This window comes from Schistosoma mansoni, chromosome W (assembly GCF_000237925.1).
Source record: "Schistosoma mansoni strain Puerto Rico chromosome W, complete genome".
Classification (NCBI taxonomy): domain Eukaryota; kingdom Metazoa; phylum Platyhelminthes; class Trematoda; order Strigeidida; family Schistosomatidae; genus Schistosoma; species Schistosoma mansoni.
This window is the reverse complement of record NC_031502.1, coordinates 2,049,702-2,069,383: the sequence shown is the minus strand read 5'-3', so window position 1 is coordinate 2,069,383 and position 19,682 is coordinate 2,049,702. Positions and strand designations below refer to the sequence as shown.

Genomic DNA, 19,682 nt, shown 5'->3' with positions numbered 1-19,682 from the left:
CCTGAAGGGAGAAAGGCGGACAGGTTCCGTGTAAGCGTCAGGGTAAGAACAGGAGAGCGCATGAGGGGGCTCCAGGGGGAAAACGCAAGGATTTATCAAAGTCCAGACGGGTTCACCCACATAAGATAATAGTCTAGCTTTAGAAATGGTAGTCAGAGTCAGTCAACAGATGTTTAATGACAGAGATGACAACATAACTTAGTTACTTACCCTTAGTACTCCCAATGGAGCATAGGTTGCCACCAGCATTCTCCAATCCACTCTGTTCTGGGCCTTCTTTTCTAGTTTCATCCAATTTTTGTTCATTCTTCTAATATCTGTATCCATTTCTTGTAGTAACGTGTTCATCGGTCTTCCTCTTTTCCTTTGGGCTGACAATAAAAATGAATGTAAAATACAAGATAGAAAAGATGGTGGTTGGAGGTAGTCAACAGGTAACCCTGAACCTAGGTTTCGTGCTACTTGTCACATGTAATCTTGAAGAAACTAATGCTCTATGACGGATTCGATCCCATATCACCCAGTTTCACAAGAGAGGAAAGATTGAATAATAGAATAAATTTAAATTCACTTGGCATTGTTTATTTGAATCTTCCCATTGATGTTTAGGACTGCAACAGGACTCAGTAGATGAGTGGATAACGAGATGGCGTTTGAAGCGAAAGGTACTGGGTTCGAGTCTCAGAGTGAACATCAACTCTGAGATGCAGGTACATCCAGCTGACGAGTCCCAAATAGAACGAGACGCGCATCCTGTATTCCACTGCTAGCCACTATCCATCCTTGCTTTCAATAGAATAAATTTGTTTATTAAATAAATATATTAACAATAATTTTCCCAACTTTTTAAAAAAAACTCATATATGCCATTATTAACATTCATGTCAGATGAATCTCTGTACCCGAAAACGAAATAAAACTAAATCAAATCTGTCAGAGTGAATACGTTATTTAGGCGATGTTTGTATTCATTCACTTATTCATAGATATTATTATTATGATTATTGTAAGCTAAAAACAAACTCATTTGTATGTAATAAAATGACAATGAAAAAGGTATGAAGTGCTTAAGTAGTGAAGTTATAGATTTAGATATAGTTTTTTTCAAAATTATCAATTAATATCTAGTTCTAGTGAGAGGCGGTGACTATTGGAGTTCAACCCGTATGGGGTTGAGACAGTTATTTACCTCAGATAGTAGATGAAGGATTGTGCAAAATCATGGATCGATTAAAGTTAGACAATACCATGGTTAGATACTGGCTTACAAGATCTAGTGGTCAAGCGTTCACGTGCAAGACTGAGGGTCTTGTATTCGAGTCTCACTTGTGGAATCGTGGATACGCACTGTTGAGGAATCATATACTAGGATGAAATGGCTATCCAATGCTTTTAGGTTTTCAATGGTGATCTAACTTAGATGGACTTATGAATTCAACTATGAAAAAAATTTTGATAACTAATATCATTCGAGAAATTATTAATATAAAATATCAAACTACTGTTTTAGTTTAACTTCAAAATTATACCCCATAAGCATTATGTTTACTAGAGAAGATTAGGTTCTAAAACTTTATCTTGAACAGAAACTTTACTGTTACTCATTTATTAAAAGTTAATAAGATTACAAAAATAGTTATGAAAAGGTGGGGATATTTGGAATATTGAAAATAATATCATTATTCAGGGAGGAAACAATGAATGTAATTAAATTGTCTTGGTGTTGTTTGCTTGTATCTTCTCATTGTTGTTTAAGACTGAGATTGATCAGTCTCTTGTTGGTATATGTGCATCCTGAGCGGATTGCCTCAATATTGCCTTTAATTCACAAGCATTATAAGCAAAGATGGATAGTTGGTAGCAGTGGAATCCAGTTTGATGAGTGTCACAAGCCTTTTAAGCAAAGATTGCACAAACAGATGGCTATCAGGACTCAGTAGATAAGTAGATAACATTATGTCATTTGAAGCGAAAAGTACTGGATTCGAGTCCCAGAGTGAACATCAACTCTGAGATGCAGGTACATCCAGCTGACGAGTCCTGAATAGGACGAAACGCGCGTCAAACTGGATTCCACTGCTAGCCACTATCCATCTTTGCTTAATTAATATAATTGCTAATAATAGGTCATTTGAAATGGAAGGTATCTAATATGACTGATAATCCTGATTTTTAAGTACAGAAATATAATGGTAATAATAATAACGAGAAAATACGAACAAACATCAGAGCAAAATATGCATAAACAAAGCGCATGATAAAAAGAAAGGTCTAACATATTGCTTTTATAAACAGAACTTTGATTTTAAATTATGGACAGCTAAAGCTTAAACACACTGTTAATTAGTTTCAGATGTTAACTAATTGGCCAGATTTGAAACTGAATGTTCCTAAGTAAAGAATTTAATAGGTTTACGTTAGCCTATATTAATCAATTTTCAGCGATATCATCCAATATGATGGAGGAGATAAAGCTTCGATACAGAATCTATGTACATCGCCTGACAGATGAAGATAAATATAATTGGTCATCGTAGTAATGTGTGTTTACAGATCCTCTGATGAGAAACTCTTACTTATGAGACTAGTTATTTTAAAACAGATTCACATCAGGAATCCTATCATATCAATATTTGACAAAAGCTTATGAATACTAATTTGCTAAATATTGATAAACCATAAATAATTCTTACAATACTCGATAACATTGAGATGAGATGGTGGTTGAAGGTAGTCGACAGAAGACCCTTGACCCTAGGTCTACCTGTAATCTTGTGGTCGCCGGTAATGATCAACCATCTCAGTGCTACAGGAGTTCAGTCGCGGCCCGAATAGCTCAGTGATAACGTCTCTGACTGTGAAGCAGGGTGACATGGGATCGAATCCGTTAGGGAAGATCAGTTCCCCCAAGATTATAGGTAAACCTTGCTGATAAGTGCCAAGTAGCACGAAACCTAGGTCCAGAGTTTTCTGTTGACTACCTCCAACCACCATCTCATCTCAAAATAGTGCACACAGTGTAGAGTCGACTAGTGGTAGACAGAATTTGATCTGGACTAAGAAGGACCTGACACATGACAGTGATCACTACGCAATGATCAATCAGTTGTAAACCCTATAATACTAATTATTATCCGATACTTAATCATTAAATTACTGACAACCAATTTATTATTTTCTCTATATTTCTTAGACAAAATTATCTGCTACTGCTGTACAAGAAGAATTCACATGTGAATTAGGCTATGATCCTGGTATACGTGTCACATATATGCCAAAACATAAATATAAAAAGACTGGAACATTTCTTGGTAATAAAACAATGTCTATAGTATGTAAACAAGTTATATCAGTAGAAAATAGTTATCCAAGAAGTATGAAACTTTTAGTGATCGATCAACTGCCAGTTAGTACAGAGGACAAATTAAAGGTAACCAGTTTCAACTTTTTATTTTTACCTTAATTCATATCTTTACTGTTGAAAGTATGAGAATAATTTAAGTCGTATTGAATTAAGTGCTTCATTATTGATTCCAGGAATGTTTACCATAGAGTATATCACGATTATTGACTGAATTCGAACAGCAATATGATACATGGAACTGGTCACTATATTTTAAGTTAAACTGGATTAGGATTGTGTTAAGTTATGAACTACCAAAATTTACACTGACTGATCTAAATCATGTTATGCTGAATAGGTAGTTGCAATGTGTTACGTTCGTTTGAGTGTAGAGTTGCTCTGGTGTGGACGATTGTGAGGAAAGCCAGTTCGCCCTCTCGAAATACTCTCACATCGCCAAGCGTATACAGCCACTTCCAGCCAACTCCTACTCATTGTCTTCTTGCAGCAGCGTTGTTTTTTTTTACGAAATTGAGAGGAAGAAATGCCAATGTCCGGTGCTTAAACTGGTCTGATGGATATGGAGGATCCACCTTGGGAAGTTGGAAAACCCTAATTACAAACCAATGGTGCACATGGGCTCCAGGATTCTGAAGGAACAAATGGTGTATAAACCTATTGTTGGTCACTGGCTAGTATAGGACTGGATCTAAAAACGTTGCTCCACGTTCTTGTGGAGGGGATTGGCCCACTAAGACAGCTGTCTTTTTCGGTTTGAGGATCCGGACAGTATCCCAACCAACACAAAAATATCATGGTTACTACTCTGCGTGGTGTATGTATATTTCTGTTCTCATTTGTACCAATGCTTATATGTTTAAATAGAAAACTTGCCTAGGAGTCCTATACTAAATACGCAACATTAGACAGTTTTTTTTAAAATAGGCTTTTTAAATGATTGGTTTAGTTTTTCTAATTTTTATTTTTCATACCAACAAGATTCAACTTATTGAACCATCAATTAAAAATCCAGATAAATATGATCCAACGAAACCAATAAGAATAAGTAAAACGAAATCAATTGAATGGGATATCGAACTTGCTCCATGTAAGTTAATTACTCGTTAATAGTATCCGTAAAAATGTCTTTTTGGCCCTGTTTGTAAGACATCTAACCAAATTTCTTTTGTACTGGATGGGTAGAAGAATAAACAAGTGCACAACTGACACGTTGGTTAGCTTTCTCTATGTACACTTCCGTCTATTGAACCATCATCCCGCCTGGTGTCAAAGAAATTTAATTTATTGTCGCACTCATTTCCGACAAGTGAATTTTCTTTATTTATATGAAATATGTCACGTTGAGACTTGTTTGTAATTCTCATGTAAGCGAACTGTACCTTTAGTAAACGTTTATCAAGGTAAATCTCCTTGAAAGCAGTGCAATACAGTTGAAATTTTTTCAGAAAGCTTATACATTAAAGAAGACATCAGGTTTAGGGTATCTGAAACTCAGAAAGTCCTACACAGATGCTTTTTTCCAATTGTTAAGTGTCCTTAACACTGAATAGTCTCGAAATTATACTATTTTCAGTCACGTCACGACCGTGTTACTATTCAGCCACTAAGTGCAAATACAACGAGAACTCTTTTATTATTCAGACGACCCACCACCTGATAGATGCAGAAGACAAAAATGTACCACGACCTCTGATTATAAGAAAATAATACATACAGTGAATATGGAATAAGTCAAAATGACTGAGATTTCAAAGATGTGTTCTAGGGACTTTGCCTAGATGAGCAGTTTAATCATTTTTATACTTATTTCATACTTGTATTTCACTTACCAGACAAACTATGTATATCATATGACTCAATAAACATTGTACAATTCGCTGAACATTTCGATTTTCTCAAATATTATCACATTCAAATGTTATTATATGTGAGATAGACACATTTCAAATATAGTTGAGATCATGAGTCAGTTGAAGTTAGACTACCATGGGAAACATGGAAGCACTGGACGGCCGTTTCGTTTCATTGTGGGACTCCTCAACAGTGCGTATCCACGATCCCGCCTTGCGAGCGAGATTCGAAACCAGGACCTACCAGTCTCGCACCATAGCACTTAACCGATAGACCACTGAGTCGTCCGGCATCCAATGGTGTTAATATCTAACTTCAACCAATCCACAAAATTGAGCAACCATTCACCATTGTCTTCAGTGAGTCGATATCTCTCAACAGACCTGGTTGAACTCCATTGGTTACTGCTTCTCACTAGAACTCCAGGAAATACCTCATGGAGCCAGTCACTAGTGAGCATATGATCATTATCAGAAGGGGGGGTTTTGTGGAGATTTTAGTAATTTTATATAGTTGAGATCATGAGTGGTTCCAGGTTTTCCTTGGTGGTCTAGCTTCAATTGTTTCATGATCTCAACCATATAAAATTACTAAAATCTTCACAAAACCTCCTTCTGATATTTCAAATAGTAAAATGTTTCCTCAAGCAATGTATCTAATGACTTTTATATTTGTTTTTTTCACAGATGAATCACGTGAACTTGTTTTAAAATATCTTGTCGAATATCCATCTATTAAAGATATTGACATTTCAACACTAGGAATATGATAATGTAAATGGAAAGAAAGGAGTAGTATAACAAGAAACGAGTAAATTACCACCCAGAAACTGTCGGGTTTGCGAACTTTTTTTTCCATGTTACCATGCCAAACGTTTTACATTTAACAATATGTTCTAACTAAAAAAAAAAAAATTTATTAAAGTTTATGAAATCGACATTTTTATATAATCCTTATCTTAATATGATCTAATGGTGATAAATGATAAGTTATTTAATCTTTATATATATACGTTGATAGTATACATTATTATATGATTTTGTATAGAAAGAACTGTGTGTATTACCATTTTGATTGCTTATATATAATAAACAAATGGTTCTTTTTTATATGTTACAGAAACATCACTTATCTTAAAGTTGATACCTATATATAAATGCAATGATATACAATTGTACTGTAATTTGTAAGATTTTGTTAAGTGGTGAACAGACATTACAATGTTTATTGGTTGATGTTTAATATTCACAAACAAATAGTAATAAGTTCATTTTTTTTGTATTGTTTGTTTGAATTATCTTATTGGCATATGTGCATCCTGTATTACTTACTTATGCCTGTTACTCCCAATGGAGCATTGGCCGCCAACCAGTATTCTCCAACACACTCTGTCCTGGGCCTTCTTTTCTAGTTCTATCCAGTTCTTGTTCATTCTTCTCATGTCTGTCTCTATTTCTCGGCGTAATGTTTGCTTTGGTCTTCCTCTTCTCCTTTGACCTTCAGGATTCCATGTGAGGGCTTGTCTTGTGACGCAGTTGGGTACTTTCATCAATGTGTGCCCAATCCACTTCCAGCGCTTCTTCTTCCGCTGAATTCTAATTTGTTCTCTCTCATAGTAGATTGTTGCTGATAGTGTCTGGCCAACGGATCCTAAGTATCTTGCGTAGACAACTGTTAATAAACACTTGTGTCTTCCGGATAATGGCTTTCGTAGTTCTCCACGTCTCCGCCCCATGCAGTAGAACTGTCTTCATATTTGTATTGAAAATTCTGACCTTGGTGTTGGTTGACAATTGTTTTGAGCTCCAGATGTTTTTCAGTTGTAGGTATGCTGCTCTTGCTTTGCCGATCCGCGCCCTCACATCTGCATCTGATCCACCGTGTTCATCAATGATGCTGCCCAGATATGTAAAGGTTTCCACATCCTCCAAAGCTTCTCCGTCAAGTGTAACTTGATTGGTGCATATTGTATTGTATCGGAGAGTCTTGCTTTTCCCTTTGTTTATATTGAGACCTACTGCTGCTGATGCTACACTGGTCGTTTTCTCCTGCATTTGCTGTTGCGTTTGTGATAGAAGAGCCAGATCATCCGCGAAGTCTAAATCGTCAAGCTGCATCCTGCCTGTCCACTGTACCCCGTGATTTCCTCCAGATGTTGACGTCTTCATAATCCAGTCGATCACCAGGAGAAAGAGAAAGGGTGAGAGTAAGCAACCTTGTCTAACACCGGTCTTTACTTCAAACGAGTCGGTGAGTTGTCCTCCGTGGACGATTCGGCAGTTTAGTCCATCATAGGAGTTCCGTACGATATTGACTATCTTCTCAGGCACGCCGTAATGTCGAAGAAGCCTCCATAGTGTCGTCCTGTCCACGCTATCAAATGCCTTCTCGTAGTCGATGAAGTTGATGTACAGTGATGAATTCCATTCGATTGATTGTTCCACAATGATACGTAGAGTTGCGATTTGATCTGTGCACGATCTATCCTTACGAAATCCAGCTTGTTGATCTCGAAGTTGGGCGTCCACGGAATCCTTCATCCTGTTTAACAATACTCTGTTGAAGACTTTTCCTGGTATTGAGAGAAGAGTGATGCCCCTGTAGTTGTCGCACTTGCTGAGATCGCCTTTCTTTGGTATCTTGATCAGAAGTCCTTTTTTCCAGTCTATTGGTACTTGTTCTTCATCCCAAATCTTACTGAAGAGGATGTGGAGTATCTTGGCAGTTGCTGCTACATTTGCTTTCAGTGCCTCTGCCGGGATGTTGTCTGGTCCCGCTGCTTTGCCGCTCTTGATTTGTCTAATGGCCATGCTGATCTCTTCAATTGTTGGTGGGCCAACATCGATTGGGAGGTCCGTGGGTGCTGCTTCGATGTTGGGTGGGTTCAGTGGAGCTGGTCGATTCAAGAGTTCTTTGAAGTATTCTACCCACCTGTTTCGTTGTTCTTCAATGTCGGTGATTACTTTGCCTTCCTTGCTTTTCACTGGTCTTTCTGGCTTACGGTAATTTCCAGCAAGTTTCTTGGTTGTATCATACAGTTGTCTCATGTTTCCCTCACTTGCAGCCTTTTCCGCTGTCATCGCTAAATCTTCCACATATTTACGTTTGTCGGTTCTGATGCTCCTCTTCACTTGCTTGTTTGCCTCTGTGTATTCGGCTTGTGCCTTGACTTTTTCTGCTCTGGTTCGGCTGATATTGATTGCTGCCTTCTTGTTCCTCCTTGCTTCAATTTTATCCAGTGTACCAACAGTGATCCATTCCTTGTGATGGTGCTTCTTTTGGCCCAGAACCTCCTGACATGTTGAAACGATTGCCTCCTTGATACCTTTCCAGTCGCTCTCCATTGAGTAGATCATGAAAGGCCTCGAACCTGTTGCTGAGGGCTATGTTGAATTTGTCAGCATCTCGAAGGAAGGCTGTATTAAACTTTTGTGATGTTGTCCGCGCCGTTGTCCAGTGCTTCTTGAGTTTTAGTTTCATCTTGGCGACCATCAAATGATGATCGGATGCTATATCAACTCCTCTTCTGGTTCTCACATCTTCCATCATCCTCCTGAACTTTTTGTTGATGCAGATATGGTCGATTTGATTCTGTGTAGTGTGATCCGGTGAAATCCAAGTGGCTTTGTGTGGGAATATGGTGCCACCTATGACCAGTTTATTGAAGGCACATAGGTTTGCAAATCTCTCACCATTTTCGTTCCTTTCTCCCAATCCATGTTGTCCCATGACGTCTTCGTATCCAGTGTTGTCCTTTCCAACCTTGGCATTGAAATCTCCCATCAGAATGGTCAGGTCTTTGGTTGGGCACTTTTCGAAGATCGACTGCAGCCTATCGTAGAATTGGTCTTTAGCGTCTTCATCGTAGTCGTTGGTAGGCGCATAGCATTGGATGACGTTCATTGTAATGCCCTCTCTCTTTGTTTTGAAGGAGGCTTTGATGATCCTCGGTCCATGAGATTCCCATCCTATAAGTGCATTTTGTGATTTTCTGGACAGCATCAATGCAACTCCTCGTGTATGTGGGGCATTTTCTTCTTCATTACCGGAGTATGACAGAAGTTCTCCTGAAGACAGTCGTTGTTGTCCAACCTGCATCCAATGTGTTTCGCCGATTCCAAGAACCTCCAGGTTGTATTTTCTCATTTCTGCAGCAATTTGAAAGACTCTTCCGGTCTCCCACATTGTCCGGACATTCCATGTACCTATAAAAATTGTCGCTCTGGTTGTAAGAAGGTGCATCGGTCTCATGACTTCCGAAGGAACTCGGCTTTCATCATGAGACGTCATAATTATCCCTTCTACTCCCAGAGCAGAGTTCGAATGATTTTTTCTGGTTAACGTTTTTTTAGCGAGTTGATTTTCTACGGGATGGGGTCGCTAACCCCATACCCAACCCTCCTCCTTTACCCGGGTTTGGGACCGGCAGTAACCCTCAGAGGAGCTACAGGCGGAGTCCTACTCATATATAATAATACATTGAATAATGATGTAATCTATATTGTGCACTTTTCCATCTCCATAACATCATTTATTAGAACTGTTACATTTCGTCAGAGACAGTTGTTGCTTTCGGTGAACACACTACTCATTCGTTTAAATACTCTAGTTATAAGCAATGAATTAGGACGTTTAGAAATATTCTTTCTATTTAGTATACTTTAAACAACCAGATAGTACCATTATCGTTTTTTCAGATAATTAGCAACAAAACGCTAATTTTCAAAAAAAAACGTATTGTGCAGCAGTCATAATCAAAGAAAGAACGAGGTCCATGCTTCATTTAAGACCTAGAAGATATGAAAACGATTGTGTCACATCCCACTGTGTTTACCAATTTAAATGTGTGTGTGTGGTCACACATACATAGGGGGGAGCAATCGTGATCTGAAAATTAGGGTGGGTGAACATGTACCAAAATGGTTGTATAAACAAATAGAGTCGAATGACCCAATAAGAGTAGAGGATAAATATCCATCATCTTCTATTGCCAAACATATAATCGAAACAGGTCATAAGATTCTGAAAGGCGAAAAGGTCATAAGAATGATCTAAACTCGGCTTCCGTGGTGTTGTATAAAAATGTAAAAAGGCGTATACTAAGGTTTATTGAAGCCTTAGCCATACGAAAATTCAAACCCCCTTTGTGTATTCAAAAACAGTTTGTTCTTTCCTTAAACCTACCCTGGTAATATAGGCTTATTAACCAGAGTGATTAGGTTTCAAATTGTTTTCACATTATTATTATGATTATTATCCTTGTCTATTCTTACCCCCCCCATTTCCAGTCTTGTTGACCTTTTATATATAAATGTTCTTAACAAGTATATTATGTGTGATCAGATTGTTCGAAATGTATTGTGCTAATATCTCCAATATATTTTTGCTAATACTTTTTTTGGGCGGCCTGCTTAAACATCTGGGCTACCTGTTTCCCGTTATCTATATATTTCAACAAGTTATCTAATATTGTTTGTTTTAATACATCATTATGGCTATTAAGCACACAACCTATTCCGGTGCGTTTCTGAAAACTGTACAACCTTTCGCTGTAAAGGTTACAAAAGGCCTAATCAGAGATATCGTGTTTTGCTGGGAACATGCAGCAAAAAGAATATACATTATTCATATGTCGATTGACTGAACTGCTGACATCCAACTGGCAATCACTGAATGTTTATCATCAGGAGCAACGAAGAAATAAGAAACGTAAACATGTTGAAATACTTTATGCTGAGAATTCGATTTTGTACCAAATAATATAATATTGAATAAAGCTAATAATAATAATAATAATAATAATCTCATCACATAGTTCTGATAATCTTCGTCTTCTTATTACGTTATCGAAAACAAACAGATTCATTTTAATTCATTACTTCAATTCAATGAAACTTATAAAGTATTCGACAAGAAAAAAAAAAGAATAGTTGCAGTCTGCATGTAATGAAGAGTTAAACAGACTAGTTCTTCTCTTTGAATAGAACTTTTACAAGCAAAAAAAAGAGATTAGAAAAAATATAACACAATACAAGAATCATACACACACACACACACACAAAATCAGAGTGAAGAAAGAGAAGAAAAAAAAGAAAAAGAAAACAAAAGGTAACAGATATACAATATTGAAATAGATTTATAAGGAAAATAATAATCTTTCTAGTCAATAGTATATATCTATATATATATCTATTCCAAAGGGTATATGGAATCAGTAAATTTACATATATAATAACAATAGAAAAGAAGTAATTATGCAATATCTATATATACACACACACACACAAACACACACGCACGCACACACACATACATGCACCCCATGGTAACTGAATTTGAAAATAAATAAAAAAATGAAAACCAAGAGAATAATAAATTGACAATTTTTATATTAAACTAAACCGAAACCTTCTGTTTGTTGAATAGCTAATGATAATTTTTTAGCTAATATCTCTTTACAACTATATTGTGGTAAATCTAATAGATTAGCACATGTATGTGCTACAGGCAAAAAATCATCACCACTATTATTTGGTTGAATTGTAATCTAAAAGAAAAAAAAAAGAAAAAATAATAATCATCGTATATTGTATTTATTATTATTATTTAAACATATAAATATTGGTACTAGGGGGCACTAAATATATATGCGCTGCACAAATCTTATTTGATTTATGTGAGGGCTGTGATACTGCTCAGGTGCCCAAATTGAAGCAGGTGGTTTTCTTAGGTGGCCATATCCGGAGCCTTTGACCTAAAGGTCTCATCCACAAGGCAGTGGAGCATCGTGAGGAGATGCAGTCCCATGGTAGCCGGTGACCAACGATTGATTCATACGCCATTTGTTCCTTCAGGATACTGGAGTCCATGTGCACCATTGGTTTGGAATCAGGGTTTTTCAACTCCCCTAGGTGGACCCTTCATGTCCATCAACCCAGTTAAAACGCTCAATTTCGTAAACAACACCCTCGCCACGAGAAGGTAGGTAGTGAGTAGGACTTCCCTGACACAGGCTCTATACCCGTGGCCATGTGAGAGGATTTCGAGTGGGAGAGCAGACTCTCCTCACTCTCGCTCGTACCTGGCATTTGGGGGATAATATTAAGTATGAGAGCGCTTGTATACATTGAAAGTGGTAAAAACTCAATATAAGACAGTAAGACCGTACTAAACTGATAGGTTTTACTTGATTTTAAAGATTAACCAACCAAAGTGAAGCATTTGTGAAAGAATCCTACATTACAATTAATTAAGATTAATGAATTTTTTAGGGCTAATTATAGATAAATCAAGGTAGAAATTACGATAGCCTAACGTTTTAACACATCGATTCAAAAGATAATTATTATCCAATCCATCCAAAAATCATGATCTCCAGGAGCTAATTATCTGCAATGGAGTTTAAAATCACGCTAACACTTCATATCTGATATTTTAAATTTGATTGAACGTGCTGTGACGGAGTGAATATGAAAAAATTGCAACTTGAAACTATTTTTTATTCGCCACAGATCAAGATTTATTGTAGGCAATCGAAACGTATCAGGGGTCAAAGTATTCTACGTTAGACTATGGGAAACAAAGTATACCCAGAGTTGAGAGTTACAGATACAGATTCTGATTTGAGCATCGTTTCTAAACGTAGATTAAAAAAAATGTAGTAAAATCAGTACTGTGATAGAGGGCTCTTGAAAGTTCATCAGACTTTTCAGAATCTGGCAAAATGCTGACGACACGATTCAATCAGAAAACAGTAAAAGTTTCGCAGAGGAATACAGGTAATAATGTGTCACATTTTGATTGTATAGTTTGCGAAAGTCAACACGTTTAACAAAACTCCTAATATTTTGCATAAGAGACGAAATATGGCTAGCAGCGAAATCAGGGTAGGAAATTTCGTTCTATTTGGAATTCGTTAGTTGAATGTACCTATATACCATAGTTAGTGTTCATTTCGGCGTTCAGTCTCGATCGCGTTTGTTTCAAACAATAGCATTTTATCCTACTTACCTACTGGATTCAGACAGTCACTCACTTGTCCAGAACCCACATACTACTAATAATAAACCAAGTGTTTGATAGCAACTAATTTCAATAAGTGATAATTTCCAGAGTTCTAAAAAAAGCTGTAACCAATGGAGTTCAGTCATGTCGGGTGTGAAGCGATTCCCCAGCAATAGAATTGAGAAATGATTACGTAATGTTACTGTTTGATTGAGGATAGAAATGTAAACCCTTGAATACTATTCCCGTAAACAAATAGTTAAATGCCTAAGGTGAAGTCTGAAGGTCTTGCAGTAAATAACATTATTTAAGAAAAGATCAGACAAAATAAATAACCAGAGTATAATAAAAATGAAAACCAACGACCACGAAATACATAATTTGGCCGAACGCGTCGACAACTTCACTTATCTTGGAAGTCTCATCAGCCCAAATGATCTGTCAACCGATGAAATCTCTACAAGAATTCAGAAAGCTCGTTTAGCTTTTGCCAACTTACGTCACCTATGGCGAGGGCGAGATATCCGTCTATCAATTAAGGGAAGAGTATACTGTGCGGCAGTTCGTTCTGTTCTACTTTACGGCTGCGAAACGTGGCCATTAAGAGTAGAAGATGCTCGTACGTTACTAGTATTTGACCACAGATGCCTTGGAAATATTGCTTGCATCCGCTGGGATCACCGGGTAAGTAATAGTGAGGTTAGACACAGGGTATTAAGGAATGATGGTAAATCAGCTGATGAGGTCATGAATCTTCATTCACTGAGATGGTTGAACCATGTATTACGTATGCCTGTACACTGATTACCACGACGCGCTATGCTGACTAGTATTGGGGATGGTTGGAAGTTAGTTAGGGGCGGCCAAACCAAAACGTGGCATCAGAGCTTGAAGTCACTAACTTCTAGTCTTAGCCATGTTGGTGGATGCAGACTACTTGGTTGGGGTCCGCGTGACTATCATAACCAATGGTTGGAGACTCTAGGTGAGATGGCTCAGAATCGATCACAATGGCGCAGGTGTATACACTTTATCTTCCCATAAACCTTGAGACTAAAATTGCTTCATTTCTGTCTTCTTTCCTGTACTATATCCTTATATACAACCTTACTTTTATATACTACCACCACTAAATTAACTACTTCTATGAATCCGGTGTTGATCTTGTTGTGCTAACGAGGTATGGCAACTTGGACCGATGCATATGTGTGCCTGGTCCTACGTTGCAGCTGAGTGACTGATGCCAAATTTTACTTCCCCTCTCTAAAAAAGTGAGAAACTATGTGCATGTGATATGACGAAATAGAAGTTTAAAATTTGGAAAACATAATTAAAAATTGTAATCAGGTCCAAAAATATAATTACATCTAATAAGTTATCATATTCTACACAATACACTGACCTTTACACCACTAAAACCAACAATTGGTACACGATCACAACCGGTAAGAAAACGCAAAAATTTCTTTTTCTCTTCAATAGTAAAATCATATAATAATACATCCCAAAACCATATAATCACTTGATGTCGATCCCAGTAGATACCTTGATATGTTGTATTTTGACGAAGTTCATCCCAGTTTACTACTTCTGAGCCGACAACTAAAGACTATAGTGTAGAATAGAATAAAAAATGTTAGCAGAACAGTTTATTATATTGAATGACTATAATAATAAATATTGTGTAACAGATGTCTGAATCAATTTCTAAGAAAAAAACCCACTTGTAAAAGAAGTTTTAGTTGATATTATGTCACCAAAAAACTCCGCCTGTAGCTCCTCCGGGGGCTACTGCTGGTCTCAAGCCCGGGTAAAAGAGGAGGGTTGGGTATGGGGTTAGCGACCCCATCCCGTAGAAAACCAACTCGCTAAAAAAACGCTAACCAGAAAAAATGTCATCAAAAGCTTATAGATAATGCAAAAGATCAAAGTGTTTGCTACATTACCTTGCAATAAACTTGTGCAGAACAAATAGAGACTTCTTGATAAATGCATACACCATTTATGTAATCGGCTTTGAGTCACACTTTAAATCTGAGTGCCGGTGATATTATCTGATAATCAAAACCGAAGTCACATGAAACATGACTTCAGAACAGTAGATTTAATGGTTGAAAGTCGAATGAATGAACTTTTTAAAATGTCAATTTACCAGATTAGATATGAAAGTTTACTACTACATTATATTAATATATAAGTGAAAATAGAACCCAATATGAATATAATTAAAGATCAAAGAAGAAAAAGAAAGTTAAACACAAACCTGTAATTCAGATGGTTGAAACAATTTCAATGAATAACCACCACAGACTTGAAGAAATCCTTTTTCAAATGCCTTATATGGTGTTTCACATGATTTCTGAAATACATATTCAACATATTTTTCAACATATAAACTTTTATTCTCTTGAGTGACAATTATATTTTCGCCATCTTCCATCAGAGGAATGATTTTATTCATACCAAAATAATCAATTGTAACCTAGATGAGTAAACAAATGGATATAAACTACCATGATTAATTAATGATTTGTGCGGAATAGTATGTTTCATGAGATTGAAAATCCTTGATCAATTAACGTGTAGTACCAAGATGCAATCGCGAGGTGCGAATAGCAAATAAACGAGCTCGGTAAGCCAAGAAATCCGGGACGATAAAAGACTTGCTATGATATTCTCAGGAGTGCGCATCCACGATTATTTGATAAAGTAGTTATTAATGGAATTTAGGACATGCGTTTCATTTTACAAGGGAATCGTTAGCTGAATATATCTCCACCTCGGTTTCCAAAATTCGTACTTGGTATTAATTACTTCAAACTACAACACATTATTTACCAGGTTATTGAGTTATGCATGTTTTCAGTTGCGTTGTCGGCGAACGTCTAAAAAAATCTTTAGTTCCTAGTTACAGACCATAACTAAGTGTTTTGTTGATGAATTTGCCTGCCAACAGAGACTAGATGAAATCCAGCTCTGAATATTACAAAAACAAGAAAATAATAAATGCTTATAGAATTGGTTTTTTGGGGAACCAATAACTCACAGTGAAATTCAAACAGAACACATCAGCCAAATCCGCATTATCATAATCCAGTAATTCTTGTAAAGAACGACCAACAATTGGATCCAATTCTTTTAGATCATCTAATCCTGGTGTTTCACCTAACAATTTACGAAACATCGCTAATGGAAAACTTAAATCAACAATAATAGAATTGTAAATAGCTAAGCCACATAGGATACCGACCATTAGGAAGACATTTTCACTTTCCATTGTCTGAAGAGAGATCAGAAAAGAAGAGCGCAAAAACACCAGTAGACAAACCAACAAACTATTCACTAACACAAATTTATCCGCTTTATGCAATACATAATTACAATCAACATAGATTCAAAAAAGCTTACGATTTCCAAATGATATAATCGAACAGTGACTAGATACATAACAGTGAACAGTTTCACAATTCACAATTTACTATATACAATGGATAATCTATACCCCGAGGTAACATCAACCCTTTACTAACTTGTAGGAACGAAATTTTTAGCAAATGGGGATTGACGGTAACAAAAACATCATGATAAAGTCGCAAGTGGATAATTTTACGGTTATTTTCAAGGTTATATGTACCTTGATGAAGTATTATGATTATAGTACTCGGGTCAAGTTTTAGACAGAAGTTCGTTGAATTTTGAGTAATGTTAACTCAGTAAATGTGATTTTCTTAGAGATCGGAACATAAGGAATCAATCACTTAGTCATATGGAATGTTGAAGTTTGTGTGTAATTCCAAGTTGTCAAACCAGACATGAGAACAAAGTATACTGAAAATATGTCAAACAAGAATTAAGACCAATCCAGGATATGTTAGAAACTAGTTTGAATGGTACACAAATCTCAATGATAGAAAGCTGTAAATGGAACGTTTCAAAATACTGTGTACGGAATATGTTAATTAAGACTTAGTGAACTAAGTGTATTACCTTCACTTGGTATTGTTTACTTGAATCTAACTATTGATGTTTAGGACGGCAACTGATCAGTCTCTCGTTGGCATATGTGCATCCTGTGCAGACTGCCTCGATATTGCCTTAGGTCATAAGCATAACAGGCAAAGATGGATAGTGACCAGCAGTGGATTCCAGGATGCGAGTTTAGTCCTCAGTAGCTAAGTGGATAAAATGATGGCGTTTGAAGAGAAAGGTACTAATTTCGATTCCCGGAGTGAACATCAACTCTGAGATGCAGGTACATTCGGCTGACGAGTCCCAAATAGGACGAAACGCGCGTCAAACTGCATTCCACTGCTAGCCACTATCCATCTTTGTTTATAAGTGTATTACCGTCAACCAGTTGTGAAAAGAATAAGAAACTAGAGTTCATGTTAGAGAAAAAAGTAAGCTCGATGGTGTTTAGACATGAAATTCAGTTATCAATAAATACAATAACAATAATAATGTAACTCATTTACTAAAAATGATCTATATACTTGACTTGAAGCCACATAATTTATGAAAGCTACTAAAACTACTGGGATGCTGAAAACGAAATTGATAAAGCGCAATCTAAACATACAATTTATTCATTCATAGCCGAATGCTTCAAGTAATTCAACTGAAAATTTAAGATATCATATTGTAAGGATAATCCATTTAATAGGCTGCTTCACAGGACAAAATGAGTAGAGATTTTGAAAAAAAAGGAATGATCATTTTTGAAGCAAGAGAAAAAAAAAACTCCAACTTACTGATTCACTAAACCATAACATTCGAGATTCTGGATAACAACGAAACATACCGTACACAGGATTGAGTAAATCTCGCATAACTAACAAGAAAAATTCCTTGAAAGGATATAAGAAAACAACAACAGTAAAACAAATGATTCCATGAATATAAAGATAATTAAAATAGAACATTTGCGTGAATAAAGTACCGGATGAGAAATATTTTACAAGGAAGGACACTGAATGATCATAATTTCTATGAACAGATATCCCATGATAGTTATTTATTACTTACACACATAAATACTGGCACAAGAGGGCATCAAATATATATACACCACACAAACTATTCGACCTGTTTGAGGATCAGGATAATGACCGGGTGCTCGAACCGACGCAGGTGGTTTTCTTAGAGGGCCACTCCCCGACCATCATACCTAGAGGTCAAGTCCACAAGACAGAGGAACAATGTTAGGCACTCCACTTCTATGGTAGCTGATGACCATAAGCCATTTATTCCCTCAGTAAATGAGTATAACATTTTAACAATGATTAACTTTCTACCATCATCAATATAACTTACTTTCATTACACCACCTTCATCTACAGCTTCTTCATTTTCGAATTTCACCTGAAAAAAAAACAAAAGTTTGTTCAGACTATATATTGAATTCTATAAATTACAATATAAAAAATCACGAAGTAAAAACATGTCTGAAGGGAGAACTGTTAGGGCATAGTTAGTTCCATGGAAAAAATTGCAAATTAGACATCGGCATTGGTTTACAGTAATGAGTTTCAGATAAAGGGGGTACCAGATATATATGCGCCACACAAATCTCGTTTCATTTTCGTGAGGGCTGTGATACTGCTCAGGTGCCTTAACTAGAGCAGGTGGTTTTCTTAAGGGGCCACACACTGAGCCTTTGACCTAAAGATCTGGCCCACAAGGCAGTGGAGCATTGTTAGGAGATGCAGTCCCAAAGTAGCCGGTGATCAACGATTGATTCAGATGCCATTTGTTCCCTCAGGATACTGGAACCCATGTGCATCATTGGTTTGGAATCAGAGTTTTCCAACTCCCCTAGGTAGAATTTCCGTGTCCGCCAACCAGGTTAAAGCACCGGACATTCGCTTTTCGTCCTCTCAATTTCGTAAACAGCAGTAACGTCACGAGAAGGCAGTGAGTAAGACTTCTCAGGCAGAGGATTTCATGTGAGATAGTTAACACTTGAAATTGAATTTTAATTACAAATGTGATAACTGAACATTGAAATAAAATTTGAATAGATTTTTAAAAGGGTGTTTTTCTTGAAATACTAAAATCCTAAGTACCATGATTGAATTTGAAGAAAATGCAAACACCAAACACAATTCATTCAAATTTAGATCTCAATTTGAAGTGATTCATCTTTAGACGGTTTCATGAATTATGGTTTTGGCTGTTAACATAACAATAATAATAACGGCATAAAATGTTAGGCGTAGTTGATAGATTCAGTTAATGATATAAGAAACAACTGTTTGATTAATAGCCTAATTAATATAATATTGAAAGTTTCTGGGATTATTAATAATCCGTCATGGAACCAGAGTCAAACCATAGAGTAGCCGAGACCAGCAGAAAAACTTGAAACCTCTTATAACACTGACAGATAATGAATTAGTTGAAAGCATGAGTCAATTGAAGCTAGACCACCAAGGAAAACATGGAAGCACTGGTGGTCTAGCTT

General features: G+C 36.6%; 2 protein-coding genes across 2 annotated transcripts in view; one reads left to right on the top strand and one right to left on the bottom strand.

Moving 5' to 3' along the window:
* The window catches only part of Smp_142900 (hypothetical protein), a gene marked incomplete at both ends in the record, with an annotated part of 21,639 nt that extends 15,655 nt beyond the window's left edge, over nucleotides 1-5,984 (top strand). The window contains 3 exons of the mRNA XM_018799898.1: nucleotides 3,194-3,430; nucleotides 4,343-4,451; nucleotides 5,902-5,984. Of these exons, the coding sequence (XP_018653765.1) occupies nucleotides 3,194-3,430; nucleotides 4,343-4,451; nucleotides 5,902-5,984 (429 nt within the window). The remainder of the gene's footprint in view (nucleotides 1-3,193; nucleotides 3,431-4,342; nucleotides 4,452-5,901) is intronic.
* Nucleotides 5,985-10,957: 4,973 nt separating this feature from the next.
* Nucleotides 10,958-19,682, bottom strand: part of Smp_142890 (putative hect E3 ubiquitin ligase) — a 39,380-nt gene continuing 30,655 nt past the window's right edge. The window contains exons 14-19 of the mRNA XM_018799896.1: nucleotides 18,533-18,580; nucleotides 17,971-18,066; nucleotides 16,266-16,499; nucleotides 15,483-15,701; nucleotides 14,622-14,828; nucleotides 10,958-11,762 (exon numbers count right to left, since the gene is read on the bottom strand). Of these exons, the coding sequence (XP_018653764.1) occupies nucleotides 11,607-11,762; nucleotides 14,622-14,828; nucleotides 15,483-15,701; nucleotides 16,266-16,499; nucleotides 17,971-18,066; nucleotides 18,533-18,580 (960 nt within the window). The 3' untranslated portion in view covers nucleotides 10,958-11,606. The remainder of the gene's footprint in view (nucleotides 11,763-14,621; nucleotides 14,829-15,482; nucleotides 15,702-16,265; nucleotides 16,500-17,970; nucleotides 18,067-18,532; nucleotides 18,581-19,682) is intronic.